General features: G+C 38.7%; 1 protein-coding gene across 13 annotated transcripts in view; it reads right to left on the bottom strand.

Annotated features, from left to right (window-relative positions):
• ARHGEF9 (Cdc42 guanine nucleotide exchange factor 9) overlaps nt 1-15,143 on the bottom strand; it is a 410,653-nt gene that overhangs the window by 257,928 nt on the left and 137,582 nt on the right. For 10 of the 13 annotated variants that reach the window (XM_074359744.1, XM_074359745.1, XM_074359746.1 and 7 more), the window contains one exon: nt 947-1,091. The exons of 2 other annotated variants lie outside the window; for them this stretch is intronic. In XM_074359744.1, the coding sequence (XP_074215845.1) occupies nt 947-1,091 (145 nt within the window). Of the gene's footprint in view, nt 1-946; nt 1,092-15,143 lie in introns of those variants that run through there. One more of the 13 variants, XM_074359755.1, reaches the window with a different exon arrangement.

Raw genomic sequence — 15,143 nt, 5'->3', positions numbered from 1 at the left:
CCTCCACAAATGGAGTAAGGAGAATAAAAGAAAAGAAGAGGAGAAGTGGCAGGTTCAGAGCAGCTATAGAGCCTTTGGGGTTGAGGGAAGCTTTAGGTCATGGGGAAGTGGGATCAGGTTTCCCAGAGCTTGTAGACACCATAGAAAACTTTGGAAAGGAATACTGTGAGGTCTTGTGTGTCCTTAGTATTCATGCAAATTATGTTGCTGTGAAAACAACTGAGGGTGGGGCCTGTTAAGGGGCTGTTAGAGTGTGGTTTAAGGCCCATGGGCAAGAAAGCATGGAATTCCCCTGTTGTGGCAGAAAATGGAATTTTACTTGTAAGTCACAAGAGTCTGTCAGGCAGGCCAGTGAGCAGAGTTATAAAGGATGTACCCTGAAGCTCTGGGAGGTAACTGAATTGTTGACTGGGGGAAGCCTCTGGGATTTGAGTGGGATAAATGAAGCTGCCTTGAGCCTTCAGGGGCTTTCCATGGTCAGTAGCCAGTGAAGGGGTTAGGACCTGGGACCCACAGAGAGTAAGTTAAGCAAGATGCCAGAGAGATAGGGCTAGAATGATCCCCTGGGAGGTGGGAATTATGGGACTGGTCCCTTTGAGGCCTGGAGGGTGTATATAAGAGCACTATGAAAAGGGTGGGGGGAGTTTATGAGACCTGAAAAGTATTAGGAACAGAGGGTCTGGGAAAAATGAGGCTTTGAGAAGATGGAATATTTGAGTGTTTTGAGATTAAAGCCCCCCCAAATAAGGATATTTGCATTTTGAAAGAGCATGTCTATACCAAGGCATTGCTAACAGTGAATTTTCAGATACCAGTGAGGAAGAGAGTACTGGGGAGCTAAGAGGAGGGATTAAGGGGGAAGGAAGGTAAATTATCACACAATTTGTGAATGCATGAGGCCTGCCAAGCATGTCCTGCCTCAGAAACCAGGGCAAAAAAGGCATACCTGTGAAAAGCTTCCTAGGTCTCCTCCAGCCCACTTGATCTAGCTCTCTGGGAAAGCTCTGTGAGATGGGCAGAGAGTGACATTTTTCCAGGAGGATTTTGAGGGGTGGAGTCCTTGGTGATGGTTCAGCTGGGGGAGAGAAAGTCTGCAAAAAATTAGTAAGAATTAGATATTCAGTGGGGATGGGCAATGGGCCACCACTTGGCTTAAACAGCAGAAATTCCAATTTAAAATATCATCTGGTCCAGCACCCAAATCCAGACAGGGTTACCATGTATCATCAATAAATGCAAGCAAAGATCCAACTACCAAGAGCCTAAAAGACACCAGGCAGTGGAGAATATGAAAATCAAGCAACTGATTTAAAGAAAATAGCATATGTTTCTCCTTTTTTGGGTGTTTTATGTATGTTTAGTTAGCGTTGGGATGGGGGAACTGAGGATACTGAATTTGCTATAGACTTTAACATTTACTCAATGTGACACCAGGGGTGAATGAATTCATCTTTCTGAGTCTCCATTTCCTCATCTGCATAAAAAGGATGGTGATAATACCTACTTTGTAAAGTTACCAGCATGAAGAAGTGAAATAATGTACATAAAGCACATAACAAAATACTAAGAAAAAGTATGTGTATGTGTGAAAGAATGAAAATGAGAGAGTGAGAGAGAGAGAGAGAGAGAGAGAGAGAGAGAGAGAGAGAGAGAGAGAGAGAGAGAGAGAGACTGACTTTCTATTGCCAGAAGCACATCTTAGCTAAGACCAAGTCCAAATCTTCTCCTTTGATTTCAACATAGTCAGCTGTTTTCATCCCAAATCTTTCTTTCTTTTCCAAAATCCTGACCTCCAAGTGGTAAAAGACGAAAGTAACTAACTTCTGTGAATTATCTATGGACCATCTGTTATGCACCAGGTACCCTTCTAAGTATATTTATGCATATTATGTCATTCAATTTTCACAACTACTCCCTAAGGTAGATAGTAGCCCATTTTGCAGCAAGGAAACCAAGGTCAGAAAGGACAAATGAGTTACTCAAAGTCACACAACTAGCAAATGGTAGGTTTATCTGACTATAAACTTGCCATGATGCCTTTGTAAAAAAGATAAAAATAGTTCCTGGGCCTACATTCTTCAGGTTCCTCCTCAATACTCCTAAGACACTATGACATAGTACAGGATGCTTTCAACTGTATTATTCATCCCTAGAGGATTAAGTGTGGGGAGAAGTTAATAGTTTGGATGGCACAGGTATGAAACACTAATAAACATGAATATCAATGAAATAGAGACCAGACACTAAAAGAGGTTGCTTTTAGGACCTGTGATGATAGCAGAGCCCAAAAGGAAGAAAGACACCTTTTCTTTCCAAGCAAGTACTTAGTCAATGAGAAGCCATGGACTCTTCATTTACTAGAGCCCTCCCAATGCTCTTTTCACATCTACTAAAGTATAGTCCTTCCCTTGTTGTGCAGGGGTTTGGACTTGGCTCGCCATGATTACAGATTCTAAATTGCAATTTTCTGCTGATCCTGAATATAAACCCATCTTTGCTGAAGGAACATCTGGCAGTATTTTCATTTCAGGATGACATTTCAGTGGCCCATGCAAGGACCAGAGAAGACTCCCTCCCTGTGACAGCATTGAAGTTAGTGAGCAAACAGGTGTGGTACCCACAATTGAGCCCATTTTGCTTACTGCTTTTTCTCACCAACCCTAGAGTTTAAAGGTATGTGTTTTTCCTGGATCCAAGCTCATGCCCTCTTTGTTTTTGAAGCTCTCCAGGCTTTATTCACGATCTATTATAAGGTTTCATCTTTCCAGTACATCCTGGTTCTGTATTTGAGTATTTGTTTGACACTTTGGTCTGATTTTAAGTTCAGACTGTTTCAACAGAAGCTGGCTAAAAATGTCTTCAGCCAAATTTCTTCAGAAACAGGGGCTGCTTCTCCAAAACTGTGACTGTTTCTCAGCCCTCAGCCTGTTCCTTTGGAATAGGAGCTGTTATCCAGAAACTAGCTGAAAAAGCTTTTGGCCTCACTCCTTTAGGGCCAGGCTGTTTCCTTAGAATTGACTGATATTCACACTTGCAAACTGTATTGAGCTGCTAGTGCTGTAAGCCAATTGAGCTATTTGAAAATTGTCCTTTACTCTAGAGAAAAACCTCTGAGAAATGGGACCCAAGTAATCTAAGTATTTTGAGGGCACCTTCCCCTACAGGGACTCCAGCAATTTTATGTTTAAAAACGATGCTCCTTTCTCATGTGCATTTTTAACTAAATGTACCAACCTGACCAAAGGCAATTTAGAATATTAGTGACTATTATGGAAAACTTATGAAATCTCCAAGCATAATTTCCTCACAACTGAATTGGACTACAGTAGCTCAAAACTTTCCAGAACTGAGTGGAATGCTTATTTCCATTTGTATTTTGAGATTTCCTAACATTATCAGGAATCTATAATTTCATCCCTGGAAAATAATATTTTTAGATTAACTGAGGCAAACGAAGAACAATAAAATGGCTCCCAAAATCTCAGGATTTTCTTCCTTGGCTTCTTTGACTCAAGCTTGGCTTTTGATGCCATCTTGTCTCTGTCTCTCTCTCCACTCCTCATGGCCAGACTCCATACCTGACACCAACCCCCTCCTTTCCTTCTACACAGCCAAAATCTCCTCTAACCCTCAATTCTGCCCCTCTTACTAATTCCCTCACCAAACTTCTGTTTTCTGTAAAACTCTCCCCACACCCTTTTACTCTGAACTTGTCAGAACCTGACCCTTTAAGATTAATCCTTATGAGGATCCAGGAGCCAAACTTTTAATTTCTTACATTGCTGGGACTAAAGCTGAACTTCAATTCATAGTCAGAGATTTTCCCAGGGTAACCGAAGAGTCTCACAAACTTGCTGGAAAATTAAATATAGTCATTCAATGTATCAACCTGGTTTCTCTGATTTAAATCAGATAGTTTATATGTTTGTTAGTGAAGGCTAGCTTGGCATTGGATGACAACCACTAACTAGGAAAATCCTGAAATATCTCTACAATTACAACTGGGAGGTCAGCCCTCTAACTCATACGATCAGGCTCCATCAATCACTAGGCAAATTTACTTGGCAATTCTTAGAGCTTTTCCAAAGCCTGTTGATTCAAACAAAATTCAGGCTTTCACACAAAAGTCTGAGGAACCTGTTCATGACTATTCCAATCCACTTCACACTGTTTTGAAAGAAAACTCTGGTCTCTTTCGGATATTGATTTCACCCAGGCAAAGTTTAACTTTCTGTTTAAAAACTTAGGACTGAACTGGGTAAAAAGGACCAAGACAGAATAGAAAACTATGCCCACTCCAGATATAGTTAATCTACCATAGTTAATCTACCAAACCAGCTCTTTTGCACTTTAGATGAGTCACATCTAAGGAAGGCTGCCAAAATTCTTAAACTTCAACTGTAGCAAAGGAATGCTCCTAAACAAAACCTAAAACCCCTCCTAGTTTCTGCCATTATTGCAAAGAACCAGGGCAGTGGCAAAGAGATTGTGACAAATTTAAGCACTTCAGGTGCTTTCATCTTTCTAACTAGCCTCTCCAGCATCTTCCCAATTTTCAGTGATGGTGCCCCAAGGAACCAAAGGGGCTCCTCCCATTCCCATTAAGAGGGAGGCCTTGTAATTGCCTTGAGGAACATGTCTCCAGATTGGGGATGAATCTCTTCCAGTCCTAACTGACACTGGAGCCACACTCTCAGTGTTCAACCCCACTACTATAAAACAGCCTCTTCCTAGGAGCACTAAAATTGTTCAAATAGTGGAGATCTCTAATGAATCTCAAGCGGTTCCTGTCTCTGAACCTATTCCCTTTTGTTTAGGTCCTTTGAGAGATACACACCCTTTTCTCCTTAGTTCTCTGCCTCTACCCATTTATTAGGCTGAAAGTTCTTAGAGAAGTATAGTGTCAGAATTTCTTTCTCCATAAAGGGGAAAATGATTCTAGAATTTGACAGTACTCGTCAAAGTAACCAATCAGGTGAAGTAAGTGACACTTTGACATCTTTTGTTTGCTGTTTCTGACTGTACTAGAGCTGATTCTGGAAACAGTGATCATTTGACCCTTTTGAATCAGCTACTACTTTCCTTACAGGCAAATTATTTAAATGAAGTTGGCAAAATTCACAGTTCACTACCCATCAAGATTCAAATAGCGCCCTCAAAACCTCTTCCCAAAATTAAACAATAATCTCTAAGTAAAGAGGCCCTTCAAGGCATAAAGCCCATAGTGGAAGATTACAAGGCTCAGGGCCTCATTATCCCTTGTACTAGTTTCTGGAACAATCCCATTTTACTGGAGAGAAAACTTAAGGGCTGAGGGTGGAGGTCTGTCCAGCAAACAACATCGCAATTCCCTGACACCCTGTTGTTCCTAATCCTCACAGGTTACTAACATCCATTCCCATTGGAAGCTACTTATTTACTGTAATTGATTTATGCAGTGAATTCTTTAGCAATTCAGGTGATGAAGCTAGTCAATGCCTTTTGCCTTCACTGGGAATGAAAAACAATTCACCTGGACAGTAATGCCTCAGGGATTTCTGAGAGTCCTTGTTTCTCCCAAATCCTGAAGGCTGATCTGGAAGATATAAAGTTCCCTAGGGGTTCTCATTTGTTGCAATGTGTGAATAATTGGCTTCTTTGCTCTACTTCTCAGGTCTCCTCACAGGAAGACAGCATCTACTTGCAAAGCTTTTATCACTAAAGGGACACAAGGCTGATAAAGAAAAACTGGAGTTTGCCCAAACCCAAGTTCAATTTAGGGCATCTGGTATCAGGACAAGGGCTAGCTACACCTAGATCCTGATAGACTTCATGGTGTCCTAAGTTTCCCAAAACCCAAAACTAAGCACCAACTATGAGGTTTTCTCTAGTTTGTTGGTTATTGTTCAAGTTGGATTCCAAATTTCTCTCTTATGGAAGCCTCTATATGTTTTATTCAACAGTAAAAACCCCTACCATTATGGGAGGAGTCAAATGACATAGTCTTCAAGGCCTTAAAGGAGTGTTTGATAAACCCAACTGCCACTGGGCATCCCAGTTCTCAGATTCCCCTTTTCCTTTTTGCACATGAAAAGGAAGAGAATGCCCTTGGGGTATTCATCCAAACACAGGGGGAGCACCATTGACCCATAAGATATTGTAGCCAGTGGTTAGACCTTATGGCTTGGAGAAAACCCTCCAAGAAAATCATTGTGGGGTCCCCTTTAACCATTTTTGTATCTCATGCAGTAGAAGCTCTCCTGAATTCTCATCACACTCAAATTCCTCAGTCAGCCACCTCACCTCCTATGAAGTTCTTTTGTTAACTGCTCCTCACATAATTATTTTACCTTGTAATAACCTTAGCCCAAATAGTCTTCTCCGTCACCCATGAAGTCCCTCAGGATAGTTTAACTCTGATTAACCACCTTCTGAATCTTTGAGAGTCTCTACAGGAAATCCCATTGGATAACATTGACTTTTAATGTTTCACTGATGATTCTTACTTAAAAGGTGACAATGGGTGTGCTATTATAACTCCTTTTGATGTTGTTGAAGTAGGATGTTTTCCTATGGCTACTTTGGCCCAATAGGCTGAATTGATATGCTCTTACATGGGCTCGTAGTTTAGCCAAGGGCAAAACTACCCATATTTATACTGATAGTCCATATACTGTTGGAGTGGCTCTTTATTTTGGAGTGTTGTGGCTTCCTTATGTCCAGTGGAAATAAACTTAAAATGACCTTTATATTCTGGATCATTGAATGCAATACCTTACCTGCCACTTTAGCTATAATTAAGATTTTGGGGCATAGTTCTAAACTAGGCTCTCTGAAACATTATGGAAATATTTTGTTGAAATTTCCACTAGGAATGTTGCCCTTAAAGGGACTAACAAAAATCAAACCACTGTCATTGTCCAAAGGGATATTTCCTCAAATGATAACTTAGAAAAACCGGCTAGAGTAGCCCAACAATTTGGCCAGAGAAAAAGAAAAACAAGATTGTAAATTCAACTATTGTTGGTTTGCTAAAAAGAGAAACCTCTAGTTTGGAGCAAATAATAACCCATCCTACCAGAGACTCTGAAATTCCCACTCCTAACCACTGTACTGCATTAAACCATCAGTCTACTGACAAAATGATAGCCTTTGTGAATCAATATTAGTGGGGAAACATTAACAAAGCCACAAAAATTACCTACCTCACTTGTCTCTCTTGTCCAAACTACAACCCAGTGGAGCCTGTTCTTACTGCTCCCAGACATTTTAAACTGCTTAATGCACCATTTGAACTCTGGTAAATGGATTTCATACGATGTTTCATACAACGTCTTATGGGTATAAATGTTTTAGTCATGGTCTGTATGTTTTCACACTAGACTGAGGCCTTCCCTCGTACTGTCTACTGTCTATTCTATGGCTAAAGTCCTTTTGGAGAATATTATCCCTATCTGAGGAACTCCTCTTGAACTTCATAGTGGTTGAGGAACCCAGTAAAATACTGGCTAGGTATTTCATCAAGCCTGTGCTGTTTGGCCAATTTTACAGCAGTTTCACTCTGCTTACCACTCTCAATCCTCTGGTTTAGTTAAAAGCACCAATAGTGTTAAGTCTCACTTGGAAAAGTTTGTAGAGGTCCTCCAAATGCCTTGGCCAAAAGGGTTACCTTTGGTCCTTCTAAATCTCAAGTCCATCACTTTTGGAACTTATGAACTCTCATTTTTGAGACAGTCAAGAGATGCCCAGTGCACTTGTATCCTGTGCCTTTTGAACAACAACTAATAAAAGGAGAGATACTCCACTATTGCAAAGACCTAACTGGTTCTATTAAAATTTACAATGGTTTGGTAGATCAATCATTTCACAGTGCACCCTCAGGAGATGAAGACCTTAAGCATCGTGCCTTGTAATCTGGAGATTTTCTCTATTGGAAAAGAAACCTCCAGAAGAATTCCCTTTAAACCTCACTGGAGATACCACCATCAGGTACTGCTAACCAACCTTTGTGCCACCAAACTCCAAATAATAGACTCTTAGATTCACCTGACACACCTAATGAAAACACCAAACCCTGACTGGACATGCACATCATCTCTTGACACAAAAGCAAAGATTTCTCAGAATTGAAGCCTACAGCATCTGATGTGATAGCTTTCCCAAGTATCCAGACTAGATCTGTTGGAAGTTTGTCACCAAACCTTTGATGATGACATTCTGTTTCAGGTAATCGCCAATGTCTATGATCTTGATAACATTTGGCCTTTAGATAAAAAGTGCCTGAAATCTCTCCCTCCTACCCCTCCTTGTCACTCTAATGTGACCCCAATAGATTTCCAAACAGTGCATCTTCCTTGTAACATGGGATACTACACCAAGAGAAATTCCCTTCTGGCACTGAGTGACAGAAAGCTGCTAAAACCAGAAAATCTGACCCTTGATCAGTGATGCTTTCAGATAAGGATCTTGATCAAAATGGGGAGATGTAAAAATTAATAAAGAGAAATTTCAATTAAAATAGAGTTGGGAGGCCAGAAGGGAGAACTCTCATACACTACGATAAAAGCAGAGGCCCTACAGGAAGAAGAAATACTTTCTCTTCTTGTTTAGCATGAGCACAGCCAATGAGAGACTGTCAGGATTCGGCCAATGAAAAGCCACTATATTTCAAACTCCCAGCTTCCAATGAACTCTTTGTTTACTTTACTCCTCCCAACTTCCTCTTCCCCTCTTTAAAAGAGTTATCATTTCCCTGTTGGGAGGAATTGCACATGGCTCACTATGGTTGCATACCCTGAATTGCAATTCTTTATTGATCCAAAATAAATCCATTTTTGTTGGAGCAATAGCTGACAGTCTATTTGTTTTAGGTCAACACAATCTTAATATTAGTCTGGATAAACTTGCACTAGTTTAGTATCCTCTCAGTGCTAGCATTCTAGCCTTGGCAGCCTTCCTTTGTCCCCCTGCAGGAAAACAAAATAAAACAAACAAAAACCTCAGCAGGCTTTTTTGACTAGGTCTTAATGTCATGTGGTTGTCATTTTGCCTTCTTATTCAATATGGCTAACCCACAGAGAGGGCACCCCGGAGGTTGGAAAAAGACCATAGTTTTGTGAGCAAATATTGACAGAGTGCCCTTAGAAAGCTGTGAGTTTCCTCAATCAAGGCAGAGGGATGGAAGGCATGTCCTCTCTTCACATCCACTGAAGCAAGCAAGGGAGTCTTCAAGACCACTTCCTAGAGCTTCAAGTCTGCCTCCTTTCCACCAGGAACCATTGAGGTGCCATGATGTAACATCAGGAGCATGAAGCAGAGCACATCTGCCAGGCCCTCCATTTCAAGCCACCTTCAGGACCCCAATGAGATGTCACCAAAGTAGCCATTGTCTGGTACACACCTTTTTGTCTCAGGAAATGCCACAGGCCTCTCCAAGAGTCTCAGAATGAAGCTAGAATCATTGGACCTGATCCATGACCCCCCTTGTGAGAGGTTCTTGCCTCCAGCCCATGCCCCTCTCCCACCTTACAACATTGAAGGATCAAATTTTCCTCAGATTCTCTGAGAAAGGAGAGCAAGGATAGCCTCATGAGTGAGGCAGGAGAGGCCATCTTAATGAAGGTGGCCACTTCCATCTCCCCTCAAGCTGTGCAGAACACCTGGGAGGTGGAGATTCTCCCCTACCTTGCACTAAGCTAGGAGGCCACTAGGAAAGAAGAGTGGAATCCATAGTGCATGTTGGAGTTAAAAGGGTGGGGGGCAGAGAAGAGAGGCCAGAATAGTTGGCAATTTAGTTGGCAATTTAGTTGGCAATTTAGTTGGCAAAACATGACTATATTTTCCTTCACATCCCATAGGTTGTGCCACCAGCTTTGAAATGTACAGCAGCAATAAGACTAGGGAAAAACTGGCTCAAAAATTCTTGAGACCTCAGGATGGGGTAAAAGGCAATATAGACCTGGCACTGACATCAGGGTCAGGCTCCTTGTGTCTGATCCTTCATCTACCACTAACTCACTTTATATCCTCAGACAGGGCTCAATCTCTTCAGCTGTAAAATAAGGACAATAGTCACTGTCCTAGCTGTTTCTGAGTATGATTATGAGTATCATTTGTAGGCAGAAGGGTAATAAAATAGGATAGTAGTGATGATAACAATAGAGCAGGGACACTAGAAAGATCAAATGAGATAACAGAAGTAAAATCTCTATAAATAAAGAATGTTGCCTGTCATTCCAGTTTTACAAGGATCAAACCATTAAGCCTTACAATCACCCACCAACAGTGTACTCTGACGGGAATTTAGAATGGAGTAAAACTGGAAGCATTCTGTGCTTTGGGTACTAGCCCTAGGTAATTAAAATGTATATCTAAGGAATAATTTCAGTGAACCCAGATTCTTGCATCTTCCCATACATAGAAGAGCACTAAAAATCACTGACTTGAAATGATGTCTCTTTTTAGGGTATTGGCAGTAATCTTTTTATGTTTGACTAAATTATTTTTTAAGAAAAACTTCCATATATCCTTGCTCCACCCATACTTCTTCAGGACATTTCTTCAGGGCTATGGGAAAAACTGCCTTCCCATGCTATAGTCTCAGTATGATCACTGAATAAAATATAATTCTCAACTTTTAGGGTGCTTGGTTTTTTGTTTTTTTTTTTTGTTTTTGTTTTTTTAGCCTGTACTTTTGGTGACTGATGAAGGGATCCAGAATGGACTTCTTTCCTTCAGCTGAACTCTACAAGGAATCAGAGTTTTGGTATCAGCAGAGGCACCATTGTGCCTGTGAGCTTCCTCAGAGAGTCCAGAAGAATTTAGGTGAGCTTTTCCTGGGTCTTAAATCTCCCATTATTGGCCAATAATTCTAAGTTTTATTCAGTAGTGGTAAACACCTCTCTGGAGGTGTGGATTTTCCTTAAAACTTAGTTTCAAGAAAAGGTACCTGAGTTTTCCTCAGTTGGAAGACACTGGGAAGATTTTATTATGTACATACAGAATTTATATTTATAAGTACTTTCTTAATTGGAAATTAAAGGAAATTTCACACTAAAGATGGCTAAATTGGGATTCTTTTGACATTCCAAAACATATATATTTTTTGCATGTGTAGCTAGAAAAAATCAGCTTGATAAAATATCTTTTCAGAATTCTGACCTTAAAGAAACAAAAGTCTTTCTAGGGGGAAGCTGCATTTCTCTCTGTGTCTGAGGTGTAAATATTCTACCTGATCTTCTTAGGGGTGTGTGTGTGTGTGTGTGTGTGTGTGTGTGTTTTGAGAGCTTGGTCTCCCATAGAAAAGGTACACATATGGTGTACATTTGACAGCCAATGGAATAAACTGGGATTCTGAGCAGACTTTTTGTCTGGGTGTGCCAAATCTTGGGCTTTTGTTATCTTGACTTCCATTGTGCCCACATGTACAAGAAAGGCCTTTACTTTCTTAGACTACTTTTGGAGGTAAACTTCCTAGATCTTGAGTAGACTGCATCCCTTGCACACTTTTGTGGGGATGCCTCTTGCATCTTAATGGGTTGAGTCATTATTTAGATGTGTCTCATTAATGGCCAGATGATGGATCCTTTAAATTGGAGGGACTTCTAAATTGGTAAGATTTTAGAGACCTCTCAGTATAACAGCTGTGTTATTGGTACCTATGAAAAACAAACTAGAAGGTGGATTAAAAGATATAAATATGTGTGTGTATATATATATATATATATACACACACACATACACATACACACACACACATACACATATACATAAATACTAACCAAATAACTCCCTCAGTTTAAAACAAACAAAGTAAAATGGTTTAGAAATCTTCAACTTAATGGATCTTACAGATACTAATAAGAATATTAGAATAATTAACATTAATTGGGTTGATTAACAGGGAAATAAGAAACAACTGAGAGGAAACTCTAGCAACTTCTTCCCAAAAAAGTGGAAATTTTAGAGACTTGTCCCAAAAGGATAAATAAATCTCTAGATAGTTGTTAAGAAATGGGATAAATAAAATGAGCATTAATGGGATTAGAACAAAAGGTTTTGATACAACGCTACATAAGATTGGATGGGCCAAAGGGACCCCTATTGGTCCCCAACATTAAAGGGCCTCAAACAAGTCTGCTGTATTTACCCAAGTTAATATATAGCTGAAAGAAAATTACAGAGATACCTGATCAAATATTGCTTGGGGCAACAAGCCATTTAAACAAATTTAAATGTTGACAAGAGGGCCTGAGTCCGTGGGTTAAACCCCTCACTGAAGACGGCAGAGACTTTTATACAAAAATAGATAAATAGGTTAGGGGATACAAATAAATGTTTCTGGACTTGTAAAACCAAGGCTTATTGATGGGGTCTGTCAACTGAAAAAAATGCACAACCTAAAAGTTGAGAGTTATGTTTTATTTGGCAGACAAACCCCTCTCAGACATCTCTGAGGGACTGTCTCAAAGAGGTAAGAGAAGAGCCAGGATACACAGGAGTTTTGCAACAAAAACTAAGTAGTCAGAACATCAAAATATTACTGTTAATTAAAGCAAAGCAGACATCTCAAGTTAGTGAATTTAATGCTTTTCTATGTATGGAAGATCCAAGAGTCTGGGCCCATTGACATCATTCTTTTGATATGCAACTTAACTATCTAGGGACAGTATTCTACTTTTTTCTATCCTGAATCTCCTCATTGTGCACAGTTGGGGGTGGATGCAATGGCTGCTGGCTTGATGGCCTCAGGAATATCCTTTGTTTACTGACATGACATGCCACATTATTTATCTACATGTCCTAATGGAAACTAAAGTTAAAGGTACAAAAGTTTATAGAATTGATATGAAAGTTTGTATAAATTGGTATACTTAAATGGGCTTTGTACAAGATGATTATGTCTCTTTTGCCTAATTATATTGTGGGATAGACATTGTGTTTCACTGGGAAATGATTCCCCTACCAGGTATTATAAGATAGGACATATAAATCTGCCCCCAGGCAATATTAGTTAAACATAATAAAATAAACTACGAGGTTACCTGAGCCCACACAATATTAAATAAAAACTGGAAGCTAATATTCAAGGACTAATAAAAATAATAAGAGAAATTCTTACTCTGGGTCTAAACTGTGCACTCAGAAAGAAGGCCTTTGTTGAATGCCTTGTGCAAACATTTGAAGGTATGATATATTTGAACCCTAAAGTTCTAGAACACAGAACTCGATTTTCAGTTTAGTTGGAAATCTTCTCACTGATATAAAAAAAAGGTAAATTAAAGAAAATAAATTTGGGCAAATCAATCTTTTAATATCATTTAGGTGGCAGACCAGTTATGTGGGAAATTAAAAGCAACAGTCTTTGTCTTGCAAATATCTACAAATCAGAAAGGTAAAAACAGCCCACAATGACCTGAGGCTAAGCCTAATAAGCTCAATCAGGTAAAACCTGAAACCAAAGTGGAATAAAAGGCCCATTTAAACTCAAACCTCTAGAAAGGCTCCCTCACCCAAAATCTAATTCATAGCTTCCTTAAGCATTTATCAAGGACAAATACAGTTCTTGATAGTCTTTTCTAAAAATAGTAAAGCCTTAGTCATTTGATTAAATAAATTTAACTTATTCCAATTGTTATTTATAAACTAGTGAGTTTATATTGTAATACTTTATTCATAATTGTTAAAGTGAAGCTGAATTCTCTAGTTTTGTCTGTTTATATGTCTGTGTGTACATTACAAATATATGTCTTTACCTCTAGATAATATTATCAAAATTAAATTTATAAAAGAGTTCTATTTAATTGACTTAAAAACAAGTGCTTACAAAATTAAATATTTCTAAATATAAACAAAACTGACCAGAATGAATTTCAGGTCCATATGATCTAGGAGGCATTCAATAATTAAACTGCTATCTAGTACTAAAGCTAGCTTAAGCTTGTTGGTTTAACCAATACAGAAATGCCTTACTTTTATTGTACCTAGGTTTACTAAAGGTCAGTAAGTCATGTTATGTCTGTTGCAGAGTTTGTCAGCAGGAAAAAATTAACTAGATATGATAATATTTTCATAAGTTATAAAACACACATAAATGAAGTAAGGGTTTTCAGGTGAACTCTTTAGGAATAATTATGTTTTGATTATTATTATGTCTAACTAAAATAGTTTCTCCAGATTTTGGTAACTTGAAACTTTTGAGTGTTGCTAAGTTAAATCATAGAATTCACTATTTATCTACTTTTGTCTCTTTCTAACAGGGAAACTAGAGATATTTGGACTTATTAAACACATGTCTTGTATCACATTGAGGAAATAAATTATGGTATGAGAAAAATGTATGTTTCTAGAGGTTATGGAATATTGTTAAGTTTGCCAATCAGGAAATGTTGGTATGACAGAGTTCACAATTACTTGCTTGTCAATTTTTGCTAGAGATTAAGGTTTTTAAGGGTAGGAATTGTTATACATGTAATTAAAACTCCTGGATAATAAGGGTAATATTTCAGTATGCAAGGAAAGTAGGATGTGTATTTTCAGCAAAGATGGTATGAGGAATGGAAACACATTTTGTTTAGGGGGAGAAAGTGATTTTTTCACTAAAGCTGGTTGTTTCTGGATGAGGAAGAAAATAAGGGATAAACTAATGTAGATACAGAAAGTTGTGGGAAATTTGTAAAAACAGAATCCTGAGAAAAGAGTTTTGTACAAAGTCAAGCTGGGGTTAGATTAAATCTAATTAGGTAAATAAATTTTGTTATTAAGGATGGACTAGTGCAAGATGAGTTTGGTTTTCTCTCTCTGTTAAGAGAACAAAGTTTTCTGGGAATGTTAAGCTACTTTAGATAACAGGTTGTAAGTTTCTTTGCCTTCTAAATGATATGTATTTGCCTTAAAAATCATTTATTGTCTATTTGGTTGAATGAATAAGTATCACTTCACAGTGACTTATGATCCTACTTGATCAAGAGTTTTAAAACCTTTTAATATCTTTGACACACTTCCTGAAGTCGAATACTAAATAAATTTTTTTTAACCTCCAGCTAATTTTGGGATGCTTCAATGTTCCCTGAAACATCCCAAGAGATGTTTCCCAAAGAAACTAATTAGTTTTGTTTGGTATATTAAATTACATGGGAAACATTGTTAAATAAGTGGTGATAAAA

This window comes from Camelus bactrianus, chromosome X, assembly GCF_048773025.1.
Source record: "Camelus bactrianus isolate YW-2024 breed Bactrian camel chromosome X, ASM4877302v1, whole genome shotgun sequence".
In the NCBI taxonomy this organism is placed as follows: Eukaryota; Metazoa; Chordata; class Mammalia; order Artiodactyla; family Camelidae; genus Camelus; species Camelus bactrianus.
This window is presented reverse-complemented; position numbering and strand designations above follow the sequence as displayed.